At 44.0% G+C, this 14172-nt stretch overlaps 1 protein-coding gene across 3 annotated transcripts in view; it reads left to right on the top strand.

Moving 5' to 3' along the window:
• FARP1 (FERM, ARH/RhoGEF and pleckstrin domain protein 1) overlaps positions 1 to 14172 on the top strand; it is a 305988-nt gene that overhangs the window by 231419 nt on the left and 60397 nt on the right. For all 3 annotated transcript variants that reach the window (XM_018056422.1, XM_018056421.1, XM_018056420.1), the window contains exons 6-9: positions 3846 to 3943; positions 9955 to 10069; positions 10930 to 11077; positions 13951 to 14046. In XM_018056422.1, the coding sequence (XP_017911911.1) occupies positions 3846 to 3943; positions 9955 to 10069; positions 10930 to 11077; positions 13951 to 14046 (457 nt within the window). The remainder of the gene's footprint in view (positions 1 to 3845; positions 3944 to 9954; positions 10070 to 10929; positions 11078 to 13950; positions 14047 to 14172) is intronic.

Here is a 14172-nt window from a genome sequence, read left to right as displayed (position 1 = left end):
GAGGCCCTGAACCCTGAGTTCTGTCTCTGGACCACAGGGCCCTGTGTTTAAACTGATAGCTGGTTACCTTCCGAATGTCATGCTTTTAAAACACACGTTCTTCCTGCTTATCTGGAAATTAACTACACAGGTAAGAATTAAAGCCTGTAGTTCAAAGAAGTGTTGGCTTCAAGAAACAATAACCACAGCCTAATCCAGAGGGATGGTTTGTGTCACCTCTTCCCATTTAAACGTGTGTGCTGATGTTGTGACTATTTTTATATGCTCTGTTTTACTCTGCTTTGACTTCCCAGGGAGAGACAGAAAGAGAATGAATGAATGAATGAACATTATGGGGGCCTGGGGAAAGGTTGTTGTCAACTGGTAGACCTTTGGGTGTTTGTGTGTCTCTGGTTATTGAATGCCTCCAATGGCACCCCACTCCAGTATTCTTGCCTGGAACATCCCATGGACAGAGGAACCTGGTAGACTACAGTCCATAGGGTCGCTAGGAGTCAGACACGACCGAGTAACTTCACTTTCCCTTTTCACTTTCATGCACTGGAGAAGGAAATGGCAACCCACTCCAGTGTTCTTGCCTGGAGAATCCCAGGGACGGGGGCGCCTGGTGGGCTGCCGTCTATGGGGTCGCACAGAGTCAGACACGACTGAAGCGACTTAGCAGCAGCAGCAGTGGTAAAGAAGCTGCTTGCCAGCACAGGAGACTTAAAGAGAGACAAGTTCAATCCCCGGTTCAGAAAGATCCCCTAGAGGAGGACGTGACAACCCACTTCGGTATTCTTGTCTGGAGAATCCCATGGACCGAGGAGCCTGGTGGGCTGCAGTCCATAGGGTCCCACAGACTCAGACATGACTGAAGCGATTTAGCACATACAACAAAAGACTTAAAGGGGATTCATTTTTATTCAGCTTTTTAAAATTGCTAATTTGTGTTGAATGCTTTTATTCTAGTCACTGTGCTTTCCGTGTGTTATTTCATTAAATTCTTTGCGACACCTCTGTGGTGAGTCTTGCTAAAAGCCCTTTTTTAAAAAATTAAAAAGACCCTTTTGTTGTTACAAAAGTAATCCATGTACAGTGTAGAAAGTTAGAATATCTAGATAAATGTGACTAAGAAGATAAAACTACCATGTACCTGTTGCCCAGAGCTGAGCATTGCTGGCACCTCAGGGAGAGCTTTTCTGATTTTTTTTCTGTGTATATATGTGTACTTTTCATCTCGTTTAATACCCTGGCTGTATTCAAATGTCCCCCTTTGTTGCTCAGATGTCATTTATATCTGCTCATCTAAAGTGAGATTCACCGTAGGACTCCACATTGCAACTGGTTGTTACAGCCTTTGAACCCCTTTTAATCTAGCAGAATCTCTTTTTCTTCGTGATACCATCTTGTTGAAAAAACTGGACCAGCTGTACCGTGAGATAACCTACCTCCTAAGTTTGTCTGATTGCTTCCTGTGTAACTTCTCTGTCTTCTGTATTCCTTGCGAACTAGACCTCAGTTCTAAAAGCTTGACACATTAAGTTACACATTCTTGACTAGAATCCCCTCGTAAGTGGTGTCCTGTGCTTCCTGTTTTATTAGTGATGCTGAGATTGATCGCTGAGTTAGGGCGGTAGCATTCTGACCTTTCCTTTCTGAAGGAAAGTCTTGTGAGTTTCTCTGCATTCAAGTGTCCAAACTCCTAAGTGGTTTTTATGCCAAGAACAATCCTTGCCAGAGTCAGTAATTTCTTTAGAGGCCGTAGGATGAGTGTTTTATAATTGTTATTTTGTTGTGTTTTTTGTTGGTGTTCTTCTGTAAAGTAGAATTTTACCTTATCCAGCTGGATTATCTGTGCATGGTAAATCACTTCAGTTGTGTCTGACTTTTTGCAAGCCAATGGACTGTAGCCCACCAGGCTCCTTTATATTCTCCAGGCAGGAATATTGGAGTGGATTGCCATGTCCTCCTCCAGGGAATGTTCCCAACCCAGGGATCGAACTCACACCAAGTCTTAGGTCTCCCCCATCGGCAGGCACGTTCTTCACCGCTAGAACCACCTATCTGTATATCGTGAAATACTCTTCCTGCAGGAGAGACAGAGTACATGCCCAGTTTTTTGCCTTAGATTACCAATTTTTGTTGGGCTTCCTTGATATTGATATTGGGCTTCCTTGTTTTCCTGATTGCTCAGTTGATAAAGAATCCGCCTGCAATGCAGAGACATCGGTTCGATTTCTGAGTTGGGAAGATCCGCTGGAGAAGGGATAAGCTACCCGCTGCAGTATTCTTGGGCTTCCCTTATAGCTCAGCTGGGAAAGAATCTACCTGCAATGCGGGAGACCTCTGGATTAGATCTCTGGATTGGGAAAAATTCCCTGGAGAAGGGAAAGGCTGCCTCCTCCAGTATTCTGGCCTGGAGAATTCCATGGACTGAATAGAGTCCGTGGGGTCACCAAGAGTCGGACACGACTGAGCAACTTTCACCATCACCAACTTTTAATACAGAATGCTTTAATAGACTCCTCAAATGGTAATACAGTTCATTTTTCCTGCTTTCTTTTTTTTCCCTGAGTATTATAATGTAAAATTATGAAATTTCATTAGTACTCATGAAATTTCATTAGTTCCATGTGTTTTGATTCACTTTAATCCTTCATGTTGCTGTTCAAGTTGTCACAATGTTGGCCAGTGGACACCCCTTCCAGGTTTTTTCCGCCTTATAATAGAGCCCGTTTATATTTGCAAGCTGTTTGCCCTCTGGCATACCTAGATAGTCTAGGCTCACTCTGTACCTTTCCCTCCTCCGTGCCTGGAATCTACTGTTTCTCCCTGCCTTTATATGCTTCAAATAGTAATTGTGTGAGAGCCAGAATCTAGCTGCTGAGGGTTAATTGCTGCCAGTGTGACGCTTCTTCTCGACAGTAGACAAAACTAGCAAGGAAGGAAGGAACTGTGCTGAGTCATGTCCAGCTCTTTGCGACCCTGTGCACTCTAGCCCGCCAGGCTCCTCTACCCATGGGACTCTCCAGGCAGCCATGCTGGAGTGGGTTGCCACGCCCTCCTCCAGGGATCTTCCCAACCCAGGGATCAAACCCAGGTCTCTGACATTGCAGGTGAATTCTTTACTGTCTGAGCCATCAGAGAAGCCCCAAACTAGCAAATATCTTCCTACAAATCTGTGAGTTGATACTGATATTCTCAAATCGATTTTAACATCACCCTGGTTTTACTTAATTTCTTTGATTTATAAATCCATTTTTCTCTTCCACTAAAAATGTTTACTAGCTTTATTCTACCACGTAAAGAAAAGAAATTTTAAATAAATGGATTTTTACACATCTGGCAGCTTATGGGAGAAGCTGAGTGACTGTTCCACCACGAAAAAAGACACTCATGTGTTTCCAGTTCCATCGACAAGGCTTTTCCTAACCATAATAGCCTACTGTTATTGTCTGGGCCATAGAGCCATTTTTTAGTATATTTGACTGATCTGTGAGAAAAGTTTAAATGCGTGCTATACCCCACAAAAATATATAGGGTGGTAAGTTATAGTCTTAATTTTTATGATTGTTATCTCTCCATATAAAATGAAGTGCGTTACTCATTGTGTGAGGATTGCGGCATATGTCTCCCAGTGTTTTTAGGGAGGTGTGAATATTTACATTGCAGCCAGTTGCACCAGGAATTCCTCCCACCTGTGCAGACTTTTCTCGTTTTCTGGTTTACGTACCTTTCACCAGGTCCTCGCCGTAAAGGCAAGTTGCCACGGTTGAGCCTGACTTTGTTGTGGAAACTCTGTGCCCTTTTTGCTGGACGCCCACCTCTCTGTGTATGACGCCCGTCTCTGCTTCTGTTTGTAGGTACCTCTTCGCTCTGCAGGTGAAGCAGGACCTGGCTCAAGGCAGGCTGGCATGTAATGACAACAGCGCTGCCCTCCTGATCTCGCACATTGTACAGTGTAAGTTCTTTTGGTCTCCTTCAGGAAGTGTGTGGGAAATACACAGCCATCTGCTTGGTGAGGGGAAATGACATCTACTGCAAACAATGTTTTCGGCTGATGTTGCATTAGCACAAAAGCCAGAGGCTGGAAAGTAGCACTCTTAACATCATTTAATACTCCTGTCCTTCCGTGGGCTTCCCTGACGCTAAAGAATCGGCCTACAATGCAGGAGACCTGAGTTCTATCCCTGGGTCAGGAAGATCCCCTGGAGAAGGGAATGGCAGTCCACTCCAGTATTCTTGCCTGGAGAATTCCATGGAGTCTGGAGGGCTACAGTCCATGGGATCACCAAGAGTCAGACTTGATTGAGCAACTAACGCTTTCACTCCCTTCCCCCAGACGTTGACCTGGGAATTCTGTGAGGTCCTGGTGGTTGCCATGCTTTTCAAGATGGAAGATGTAATTGTTGAAAACTCAACTGACTCGGATTCAGTTGAATGGATGGTGGCCAAGTAGATGAAACTAGTTCAGTCCTGTTCTTGGATTTAATATTCATCATTGAATATGACACTTTAGCATTCAGACATAAGACATAAAACTGTCCAAGATTTCCCTTCCTGTACTCTGCTCAAGAGTTCAGTAAACCAAGATACATGACTCTGGATAAAATCCAAGTGATGCTTGAAGTAGACATTTTAACTTTCTTAAACACTAAATAAAGGATAATTAGATTGTGCTCATTCTAAGGCTTACTGACTACCCACCTAGGCATTTTTTTTTCTCTTGGTAAGGCAGAAGTTACTTTAAATACACACATTATGTTTCAGGAAGGATAGTATGTGCATAGACCAGGGTCAACATATATAAACACTAGTATATAAATACTGTCATACCATTTTAAAATTTCCATTGTATACAAAGCAATCCCATGTAATCAGGCCCAGCCTGTCCACATAGGTGCCCAGTTAACAAGACTCCAGGTTTGTAGGAAGGGTCACTCCCAGTAGTAAACAAACTACTTTAGTCCAAAATGACAAGGTGTTTGTGGAAACCATGCTTATCGTCTTTTTTGTGTGTGCATGAAAGTGAAAGTCGCTCAGTCATATCTGACTCTTTGTGACCCCATGGACTATATATACAGTCCATGGAATTCTCCAGACCAGAATACTGGAGTGGGTAGCCTTTTTCTTCTCCAGGGGATCTTTCCAACCCAGGGATTGAAGCCGGGTCTCCCACATTGCAAGCGGATTCTTTACCAGCTGGGCCACAAGGGAAGTCCAAGAATACTGGAGTGGGTAGCCTATCCCTTCTCCAGCGGATCTTCCCGACCCAGGAATCGAACTGGTGTCACCTGCTTTGCAGGCGGATTTCTTTACCAACTGAGCTATCAGGGAAGCCCTTTTTGTACATGGGCATGGTTGAATGACTTAATAGATGGGTGTTTTCTTATTAATTTGAGAAAAAAAGATGTGAAAAAGAAAGGACAGGCACCCCCCAAAAAAGTAATCTTTATTAGACTTTACTATGTTCTAGTTCTTTGTATTATCTCAGATCTGTGTATTATCTCATTTAATTTTTGTAACAACCCCCATGAGCTCAGTGCTGTTTTCCCCATTTTAAACTGAGGACACTTCGGTGCAGACAGTTACCTAACTTTTCCCTTTCATGTGTTTGGTCTTCTGTCTTCTTACAGTAACAGTGGAGTGAGCAATGTTATGAATCAGGCAATCCTCGTTTCTATTAGTTGATTGATCAGCCTGCAAGTTACAAAGTCCCTCACCTCTCTTTCCTTTGGAACAGGGGATTAATAGAAGCTGTTTCCTACAGCTGTGAAAATGAAACGATAGCATCAGTATTCAGAATACGCTAGGAGTTCAATAAACGCATCCACCTTTCTTTGTTATCACTCACCTGTGGCCCTCCCTTTCCAAACAATGGGAAATTTTGAAATAAAACTTCCTTATTGGAACAGCCACTTCAGGAAATGTCTCCGACCCTGGGCTTTTGGTGAGAGAAGAAAAATGTACTCAGCCATTTCTGATGTCATTTAGTCTTGTAGCTGCTTTCTCTTAGGCCCCTTCCTTTTTAAAGTCTGTGGTTAGAGTAAGCCACGCACATGGGAAGTGGAGGGTCACTGAAGTCCAGAAAGCCATGTGCTCGCTCCAGGGGACCCTTTACCCCCAGACATCAACAAGGGCTCAAAAATCCCCTGAATCTTGAATTCTCCACAGGAGGTGAAATAGGTGGGTCCAGAAGTACTCCTGCTATTTCCGTTCTCTCTGATACACAGTTTGGTGACACACTTTCAATATTCTTATACTTATGAAACCCTATTTCTGTATTTCTGAGCATCCCATACATTTATTGGGCTTCCCTGGTGACTCAGTTGGTAAAAAACCCACCTACAATGCCGGAGACCCATGTTAGATCCCTGGGTTGGGAAGATCCCCTGGAGAAGGGAAGGGCAACCCATTCCAATATTCTTGCCTGGGTAATCTCATGGACAGAGGAGCTGGTGCCCTACAGTCCAGGTGGTTGCAAAAGTCTAACACAACTTAGCAACTAAACCATACACCGTGTCATAGGAGGAGAATCTTTTGTGAATGGTGTGTTCATTGAAATGACTGATCATTATTTACATGATCAGTACTGTAGAAGGGGTCAGTTCATCTCCCTTCTGCAGAAAGTGATATTAATGCTGATGGAAAATTATCTCTACTGAGCTGTATTTTCATCTCATCTTTTCGTATATACACAATCCAATTTTTTAAAATTTTCCTCTTTTCTTTTGAATTCACTGTCATCTTTCAGACATATTTTTCATTGGTTCCTTTGTTGCTCATCTTAGATATCCCCTGTACAAACTTCGAGCTTTTAATTTTCCCTAATCAACTCTGAGAAGACCAGTAGGACAAGCTGATGAAGAGAAGATTCGAACATTAGGTGGGCCTGTTTATAAGAGGACCTCTCGTGTAGCGTGGAGGCCGACTGGGGTGCATTTCAGCAGGTTGTGTGTGCATCCAGTCTGAGGCTGTACAAGCACAAGTTTGCCCAAGCACATCTTCATGAGAGGTCAGGAAAATCAAAGATCTGGAGTTGTTCTTTTTATCTTTTGCTGAGAGTAGACTGATAAGGAATTCAGTATATACATCAGCTGATAAAAGGGCTTCCCAGGTGGCGGTCCTGCCAAGGCAGAAGATATAAGAGATATGGGTTTGATCCCTGGGTCAGGAAGATCCCCTGAAGGAGGGCATGGCAACCCACTCCAGTATTCTTGGCTGGAGAACCCCATGGACAGAGCAGCCTGGTGGGCTGCTGTCCACAGGATGGTAAAGAGTCAAACACAACTGAGGCGATTTAGCTTGCACGCATCAGCTAATCTGACACCTCTGATTAAAAAATAGCAAGGCATATCTTGAACACTTATCAATCCTCAAACTCTCCAGACATAAGCAGGTGCCACTTTCTAGTTCCAAGAAGAAAGCATGTGGGACAAAGTAAATTTCATAGTCATGTTGCCCTTGCATTTTAGGAGCTGAAAGGCAAGTGATTCTAAGGAAAAGACAGTTCAGGTGTATTGACCCGGATGCCAGAGGACAAACTGGAAGTCTTAACTCTTTTATTGAATTATGGAAAAGACTGTGTTTTGAAATCCATGTATGTTAAGAAACCCAAACTCAAAACTCAAAAAAAAAAAAAAAAATTCAGGGTTTAGGTGAGTCCCCACCCGCCCTCACCATATGCAGTCAGTCTTCGTTATCTGTAGATTTCATGTTTGCAAATGCACCTGCTCTCTGCCGTTTCTTTGTAGCCCCAGAATTAGCATTTTGGGTGCTTTCAGGGTCACGTGCAGACAATGCACAAGATGGTAAAAACATCTGAGTCACCTCCCCCACACACCTCCCCAGCCGGGGGCCAGAGAAGGCGATGCTCTGCTTTCTGGTTTCAGCTCTCATACTGGAAACAAGTATCCTTTTCATGATCCATTCAGCGCCACACTTCTTGCGTTTCTGTGCTCTGTTGGTGACTTCCCTGTTTAAATGGCCCCCAAGTATCGTTGCTGAACCACAAGTGCAGGAAGGTTCTGACGTGCCTTATGGAGAAATAAGGGCTTCCCAGGTGGCTCAGTGGTAATGAATCTGCCTGCCATTGCAGGAGATGCAGGTTCGACCCCTGGGTTGGGAAGATCCCCTGGAGGAGGAAATGGCATCCCACTTCAGTACTCTTGCCTGGAAAATTCCTTGGACAGTGGAGCCTGGCAAGCTACAGTCCATGAGATCGTAAAGAGTCAGACATGACAGCGGCTGAGCCCACACGCACACGTGGAGAAACACGTGGGTGCAGATATGCTTCATTCAGGCCTGAGTTACAGCGCTGTTGGCTGTGGGTTTAATGTTAATGAATCAACACAGTGCATAAAAGAGGATGTATTTCTACAGAAGCATACAGAAAACTCGGCTGGTTGATGAAAAAGTGTTTCAAGGTTCTTAGAGGAACCTAAGCTCTTATTTCCCCTGGGAATGATGGTTTGGTATTCATTAATTTGATATTTCATAGGGACTTGATTAGAACACTGTTACTAAGAATAATGAGATGCGCTGGGCTCTTTTGAGCCAGGATAGAAGAGATTTCCGAAAAGACAGTGCTGTCATCATCAAGGCCGCCAGTGGGTGGTGGCAGTGTGGTGGGGAGGTTCCCCCACTTCCATGGTGTCCTTTGTGATAGAAAGTGGCAACTTAGGGAGGAGGAAATTTTTTAAGAAAGGGCAGTTAGGAAATAATATTGATTTTGCCATAGCAGTCGGAAGCTAGCGAGTGATTGATTGTTCCAGTGGCCCAGCTGGTGCCAGGCGAGTTGGCACTCTTGGGTGCAAAGCAAATATTCTCGGGGGCTGTGAATTATAGCAACATATAGTGCATATCCTGAGTGATTACCAGGGTGCATTGCCCAAAGTGTGACAAGCTGCTTCACAAGACAAAGTGAAGGGTGGGTTTCATAGCAACGGTTAACTTGCTTTTCCTCTAAACAGCTGGGCTCCGTTCATTTTATTAAGCTTGTTACACAGACTATATGATAAGGCACACTGTCCCATCTGTACTGAATTGCTATAAACTGAGCTGGAGTCAGTGTTGTTAAAGGTACAATGATTACTTTAAAGCTCTATCCTTTAATTTTCCAGGTTAGAGCAATTAGGGGACTGTGTTGAGGTTACATGAGAAAAATAGGCACCCTCTTTCTTGTCGATGAAAATTTTGTAAGGATTTGCAGTCTGTTGGGTCATTTCTGATAATAAGAGCCATTTATTTTTACCAAATTAGATTAGGTACCTTTCATTGTTGTTCTTTAGTTGCGTCCGACTCTTTCGCAGCCCCATGGATTGTAGTCCACCAGGCTACTCTGTCCATGGGATTCTCCAGGCAAGAATACTGGAGTGGGTTACCATTTCCTTCTCCAGGGGATCTTCCTGACCGAGGGATCAAACCAATATCTCTTATGTCTCCTGGATCGGCAGGTGGATTCTTTACCACTGAGCCACCTGGGAAGCCCATTATGTACTTTTACCCCTATTTACAATCATCTTTTCTCTACATGATAAAGCATTTAGGGTTTCCACTAATTGTTATATGTGCATTTCCAAAGTCGATTTTGTCAAGCCCAGAAAGTCAGAATGTTTTGATCCACTTGTTTAGAATTTACTGCCTAAAGTAGAAGCAACCCCTAGTTGGGTGGGGAGGAAGGAAAACCAGGAACGTGGATGGCCAAAGATGAATGATTCTGAAGTTTTCTTTCCAACGGGTAAAGAAGAAAAAAAGTGGAAACTGTCATCTTACATTGGCAGAGCTGTTAAATCCGTCCTCCCATCCACAGCTTCTCACATCTCGCCCTTAGGATACTCACCAGCTGGGATCGCCTTATGTTCTTGGCTACTTTTTCCAGTTTACTAGCTGGGGAACAGTCCACTGGGAATGTAACAAACTGTGAAGTGTTAATCACATGTGGCTGGTTTTTCTTTCTCCCTTTCTTTGTAGCTGAGATTGGGGATTTTGATGAGGCATCGGACAGAGAGCATTTAGCGAAAAATAAGTACATACCTCAGCAAGATGCGCTAGAAGACAAAATCGTGGAATTTCACCATAACCACATGTAAGTCTCCCTTGTTGCTTCCTTTGAGCTGTTTCTCTCTGTCCTCCGACACTCATTAAGTACCTGTACACACGCACAGAGTAAATTATTGGGAAGAAATATACAAAGAGGGAGGGAGGAGAGCCCAGAGGCTTAATCAGTGTTCTTACTTATCCTGGACTCTCAAAGATGCAGGTTACCCACTCAAGACCAAACCCCTGGACTCCTTCCTTGCTTTTTTGTGAGACAAGAATAACACTGGCATTTTCGGACCCTGTGATTTTGAGTAAGAGAAAGAGTGTAAGACCAGGTACCAGGAAATCAGGAAGGGGACCTCATGAACTCAGGACGACGTAAGAATAGTGTGGAAATGGGGAACCTTTGTTCACCTCCATTTTGGTTTCTTTCCTTTGATCCATAAAATATCTTCAACTATCCTCTGTGCCTCCTGTTTTTGTTACTGCGTTTCAAGGAAAGCACTTGAGTCCTGGTTGATAGTTGCCTTTGATAGTGTTGCTGTGAACTTTGCAAATTTAGGGCTATTGTTAAGTGACTAGAAACTTGTTTCAGCATGATGGAGTTTTGCTTTCATATGACCTTAAAGGAAACTCTTTGAGATTCAAAAAAAAAACAAAAACAAACCTGGCCAAGTATGACATTGACTTTGGGGGTTTTGTGTTACACAAGCAATACAGCTTTTGTTCCACTGGCTTGACTGTGAGTTATAAAGAACTGGAGGCTGGGTGTCGTCTGATCAGGTAGCCCCATTGTTAGTGATGAAACACCTTTTTATTTACCAGGAGAAGGTGCTTAATCTTGAGTTCATAGACACAGGGAGTTCAAATCTCCTGGCCTTTCTCTTGATTTTTTTGTATTGTCAGTGGACAGACACCAGCAGAATCGGATTTCCAGCTCCTAGAGATTGCCCGCAAACTGGAGATGTACGGCGTCCGATTGCACCCGGCCAAGGACCGGGAAGGCACGAAGATCAACCTGGCTGTGGCCAACACGGGGATTCTAGTGTTTCAGGTAAGAGCATTTAGAACCAGCTCGGTTCCCTTGGTGATGGAGAGATAAGAGTTGACCTTCAACTCTGATTCCATGTTGGGTGGTCCAGGCTAAGATCTCCGATAATTATTTTTAGGTGACGAAGGGAACAGACAAACCTCGCTACTGGGTTTCCTGTTTCTTTCTATGTCCTCACACTTGCAGACTGGATTTCCTTTGCCCTTGCTCTGCTTGGGGAGTCTGTGCTTGCAGATTTGTTTGTGTTTAGTGACTTTGTGGGCTTCCCAAGTGGTAAAGAACCCGCCTGCCAGTGCAGGAGATGTGAGAGACGCGGGTTTGGTCCCTGGGTCGGGAAGATCCCCTGGAGGAGGACATGGCAACCCAATCAGTTCTTTCCTGGAGAATCTCATGGAAGGGGGAGCCTGGCAGGCTATGGTGCATAGAGTTGCAAAGAAGCGGACATGACCAAAGTGACTTAGCGCATTGACCTTGTAGGATCACAGATATCTGTATCTCTCTGTGGACCTAACATAGAACATAGTTGAATGGAATCGAGATTTCAGGTCCACAGAGTAAGCACCTTTTTCACACTTGGTCATGATATTCATCTTATTTGTTAACCTAATTTGAGTGAGTTTGTTTGTTTGAATTGATTTGAATTTTACCTAAGTCAGCTTGTTTATGATTTCGCATATACCTACCTTAGAGGATACAGCAATTTTATGAATTCCTAGAAGCTGTGTCCATGTCCTGCTGTAATTTTGCAGCAAAACATACTGTTCTTGGACCCTTACCTGTGTTTTATGAAAGGACATAATACTCTGCATTTGGAAATGTGTACACCCTTGATCACAGTGCTGCTGTACTGTTATTGATGAATGCATCACTTTTTCTTAATAATATCATTGAAGTATTATTGACATGCAGTTAAATGCAAACATTGAAAGTGTGCCATTCTTCAATATGGGTAAGTTCTTAACCTTGTAGATCCTATGAAACCATCCATGAAATCAAGACAGGGAACATATGTACCACCTCAAAGCTTTTCCCCAAGACTTTTTTCTTTTCTTTAATTGAAGAACTTTTAATTTAATTTTCTTTTTTATAATCGATTTACAGTATTATATTGCTTTCAGGTGCACAACACAGTGATTGAGTATTTTATAAATTATACTCCATTTAAAGCTGTTAGAAAATATTGGCTAGATTCCCTGTGCTGGGCAATGCATCCCTCAAGGCTTCTCTTTTAAACAAGAGTGGATAATCTGTGCTTCGGTTTCAAAGGGATATAAAGAAAGCATCTGCCTGGCTCATGAAGCAGGGTCAGATTTCACGCTGTTTTGAATGTGTAAACTCATGCATGACCTAAAACTTTTTTGAACTCTGCTGGATTGTGTTCCATCTCCCCTTTGTATTTTACCAAAATAACCAGGGATTCTGTCTCTCCTGTATCAGATGTTTATCTGCATCTATGTGTTAGTTGCTCAGTTGTGTCCAACTCTTTGCAACTCCATGCCAGGCTCCTCTCTCCGGGCAAGAATACTAGAGTGGGTAGCCATTCCCTTCTCCAGGGGATCTTCCTGACCCCAGGGATTGAGCCTGAGTCTCCCACATTGGGCAGGGTGGGTTCTTTACCACTGAGCCACCTGGGAAGCCCTCAGATGTTTACAATGAACCCTAATCACTACAGATTCATGTCCCAAGAGAAGTTGAAGTCGGTTTCCTCTGAGACAGTAGGAAGCAATATTTTAAGAGCAGTGTAGCATTTGAGGAGGTGACTGTCCCTAACAGTTCTTGACCCATAGACATAATCTAGGAGTCCCTGAAGGGGGGGGAAAATGACAATAAAACAATGTAGTTGTCAGTCCTAGCCTCCCATTTCAAAATTAAAACCCTTCAACATTTCTAAAGATCAGGGTAGTGGTGGGGAGCCGGGTAAGACGTGCCTCACAATTGAATTAATTTGCTTTGATTGTGTTTGAGACACTTGAAATGTAGAGAACTGCTCAGTAATGTAATCATGTACAAGGACTGTGTCTTGGAATTAATCTTCCTGCCAGTGCCTAATTGCTTCATTCCAGCCAATTTAAACAAATGGTCCTGGTGTTCCAGTGGGCTGGAGGAATTCTAATTTCAGCTGAGAGGATGGGACAGATGGGAGCTGGAATATGGGGGCTCCCCTCTACAGGTTCCCCACATCCCACCTGGCGATCGAAGATGAGGATACATGCATCCCTCCCAGAGACTGTTCTCTGGTATCAGAGACACCCCGAGGGTGGGGTCTCCCTCTGTCCCATGCTGCAGGAAGCCTGCTGGGTCCGGGGCAGAGCAACGTGGACAAAGTGTGATTGCCAGCTGGTCTGTTGCTTCTGTGGCTCCTGGTTTAGGCACATGCCTGGGAATCTCATTGTGCTGCAGGGACCGTATTATTTAGAACAAATTAAAATCTTACCATGCTACAAGTTCCACATGGGTAGAATGAAGATAAACCCAGCTCACTGGGCTTTCATGGAAGGTTTCACAAGAAAAGGCCTGTAAAGGACTTGGGACCGTGCCTGGAACTTGCTCAGTGATGGTCCCTAATAATTATGGTGGTTGTCATGGTTATTATGTTTATTTATCTTTCTCTTTTATCAGCCACTTGGTCAGCCTCTTCTCTCCCTGGAGGCAGACTTAAGTGTGAAAGTCAGATCATAGAATTCGTGCAAAACAATGAATCTAGGAAGGGAGTGGGTATCACTCACAGCCACAGAGCCCTGGAATTCTGCAGCAGGAAGCATTCTTATGAACGGTCACATCAGCTCTCCTTTCTGATCCCTGGGAGCAAAGCAGACCATCTCCCATGTTGCTTATCATGCAGTTCCCGGCTCACCAGCTGATGCCTCTCTTCTCAGGGTTTTACGAAGATCAACGCCTTCAACTGGGCAAAAGTGCGGAAGCTGAGCTTCAAGAGGAAGCGCTTTCTTATCAAGCTCCGCCCGGACGTGAACGTAAGTGCCTCTCAGGAACCTCCCTGGGGACAGGACTTGATGTTCCTCAAGTGAACTTGAGTCACCTTGGGGTGGAGTGGGTCTCACTAGGGCACAGGTGGAACCTGCAGCCAGCAGCCCTCCAGG

Source organism: Capra hircus, chromosome 12 (genome assembly GCF_001704415.2).
Source record: "Capra hircus breed San Clemente chromosome 12, ASM170441v1, whole genome shotgun sequence".
Lineage (NCBI taxonomy): Eukaryota > Metazoa > Chordata > Mammalia > Artiodactyla > Bovidae > Capra > Capra hircus.
This window is presented reverse-complemented; position numbering and strand designations above follow the sequence as displayed.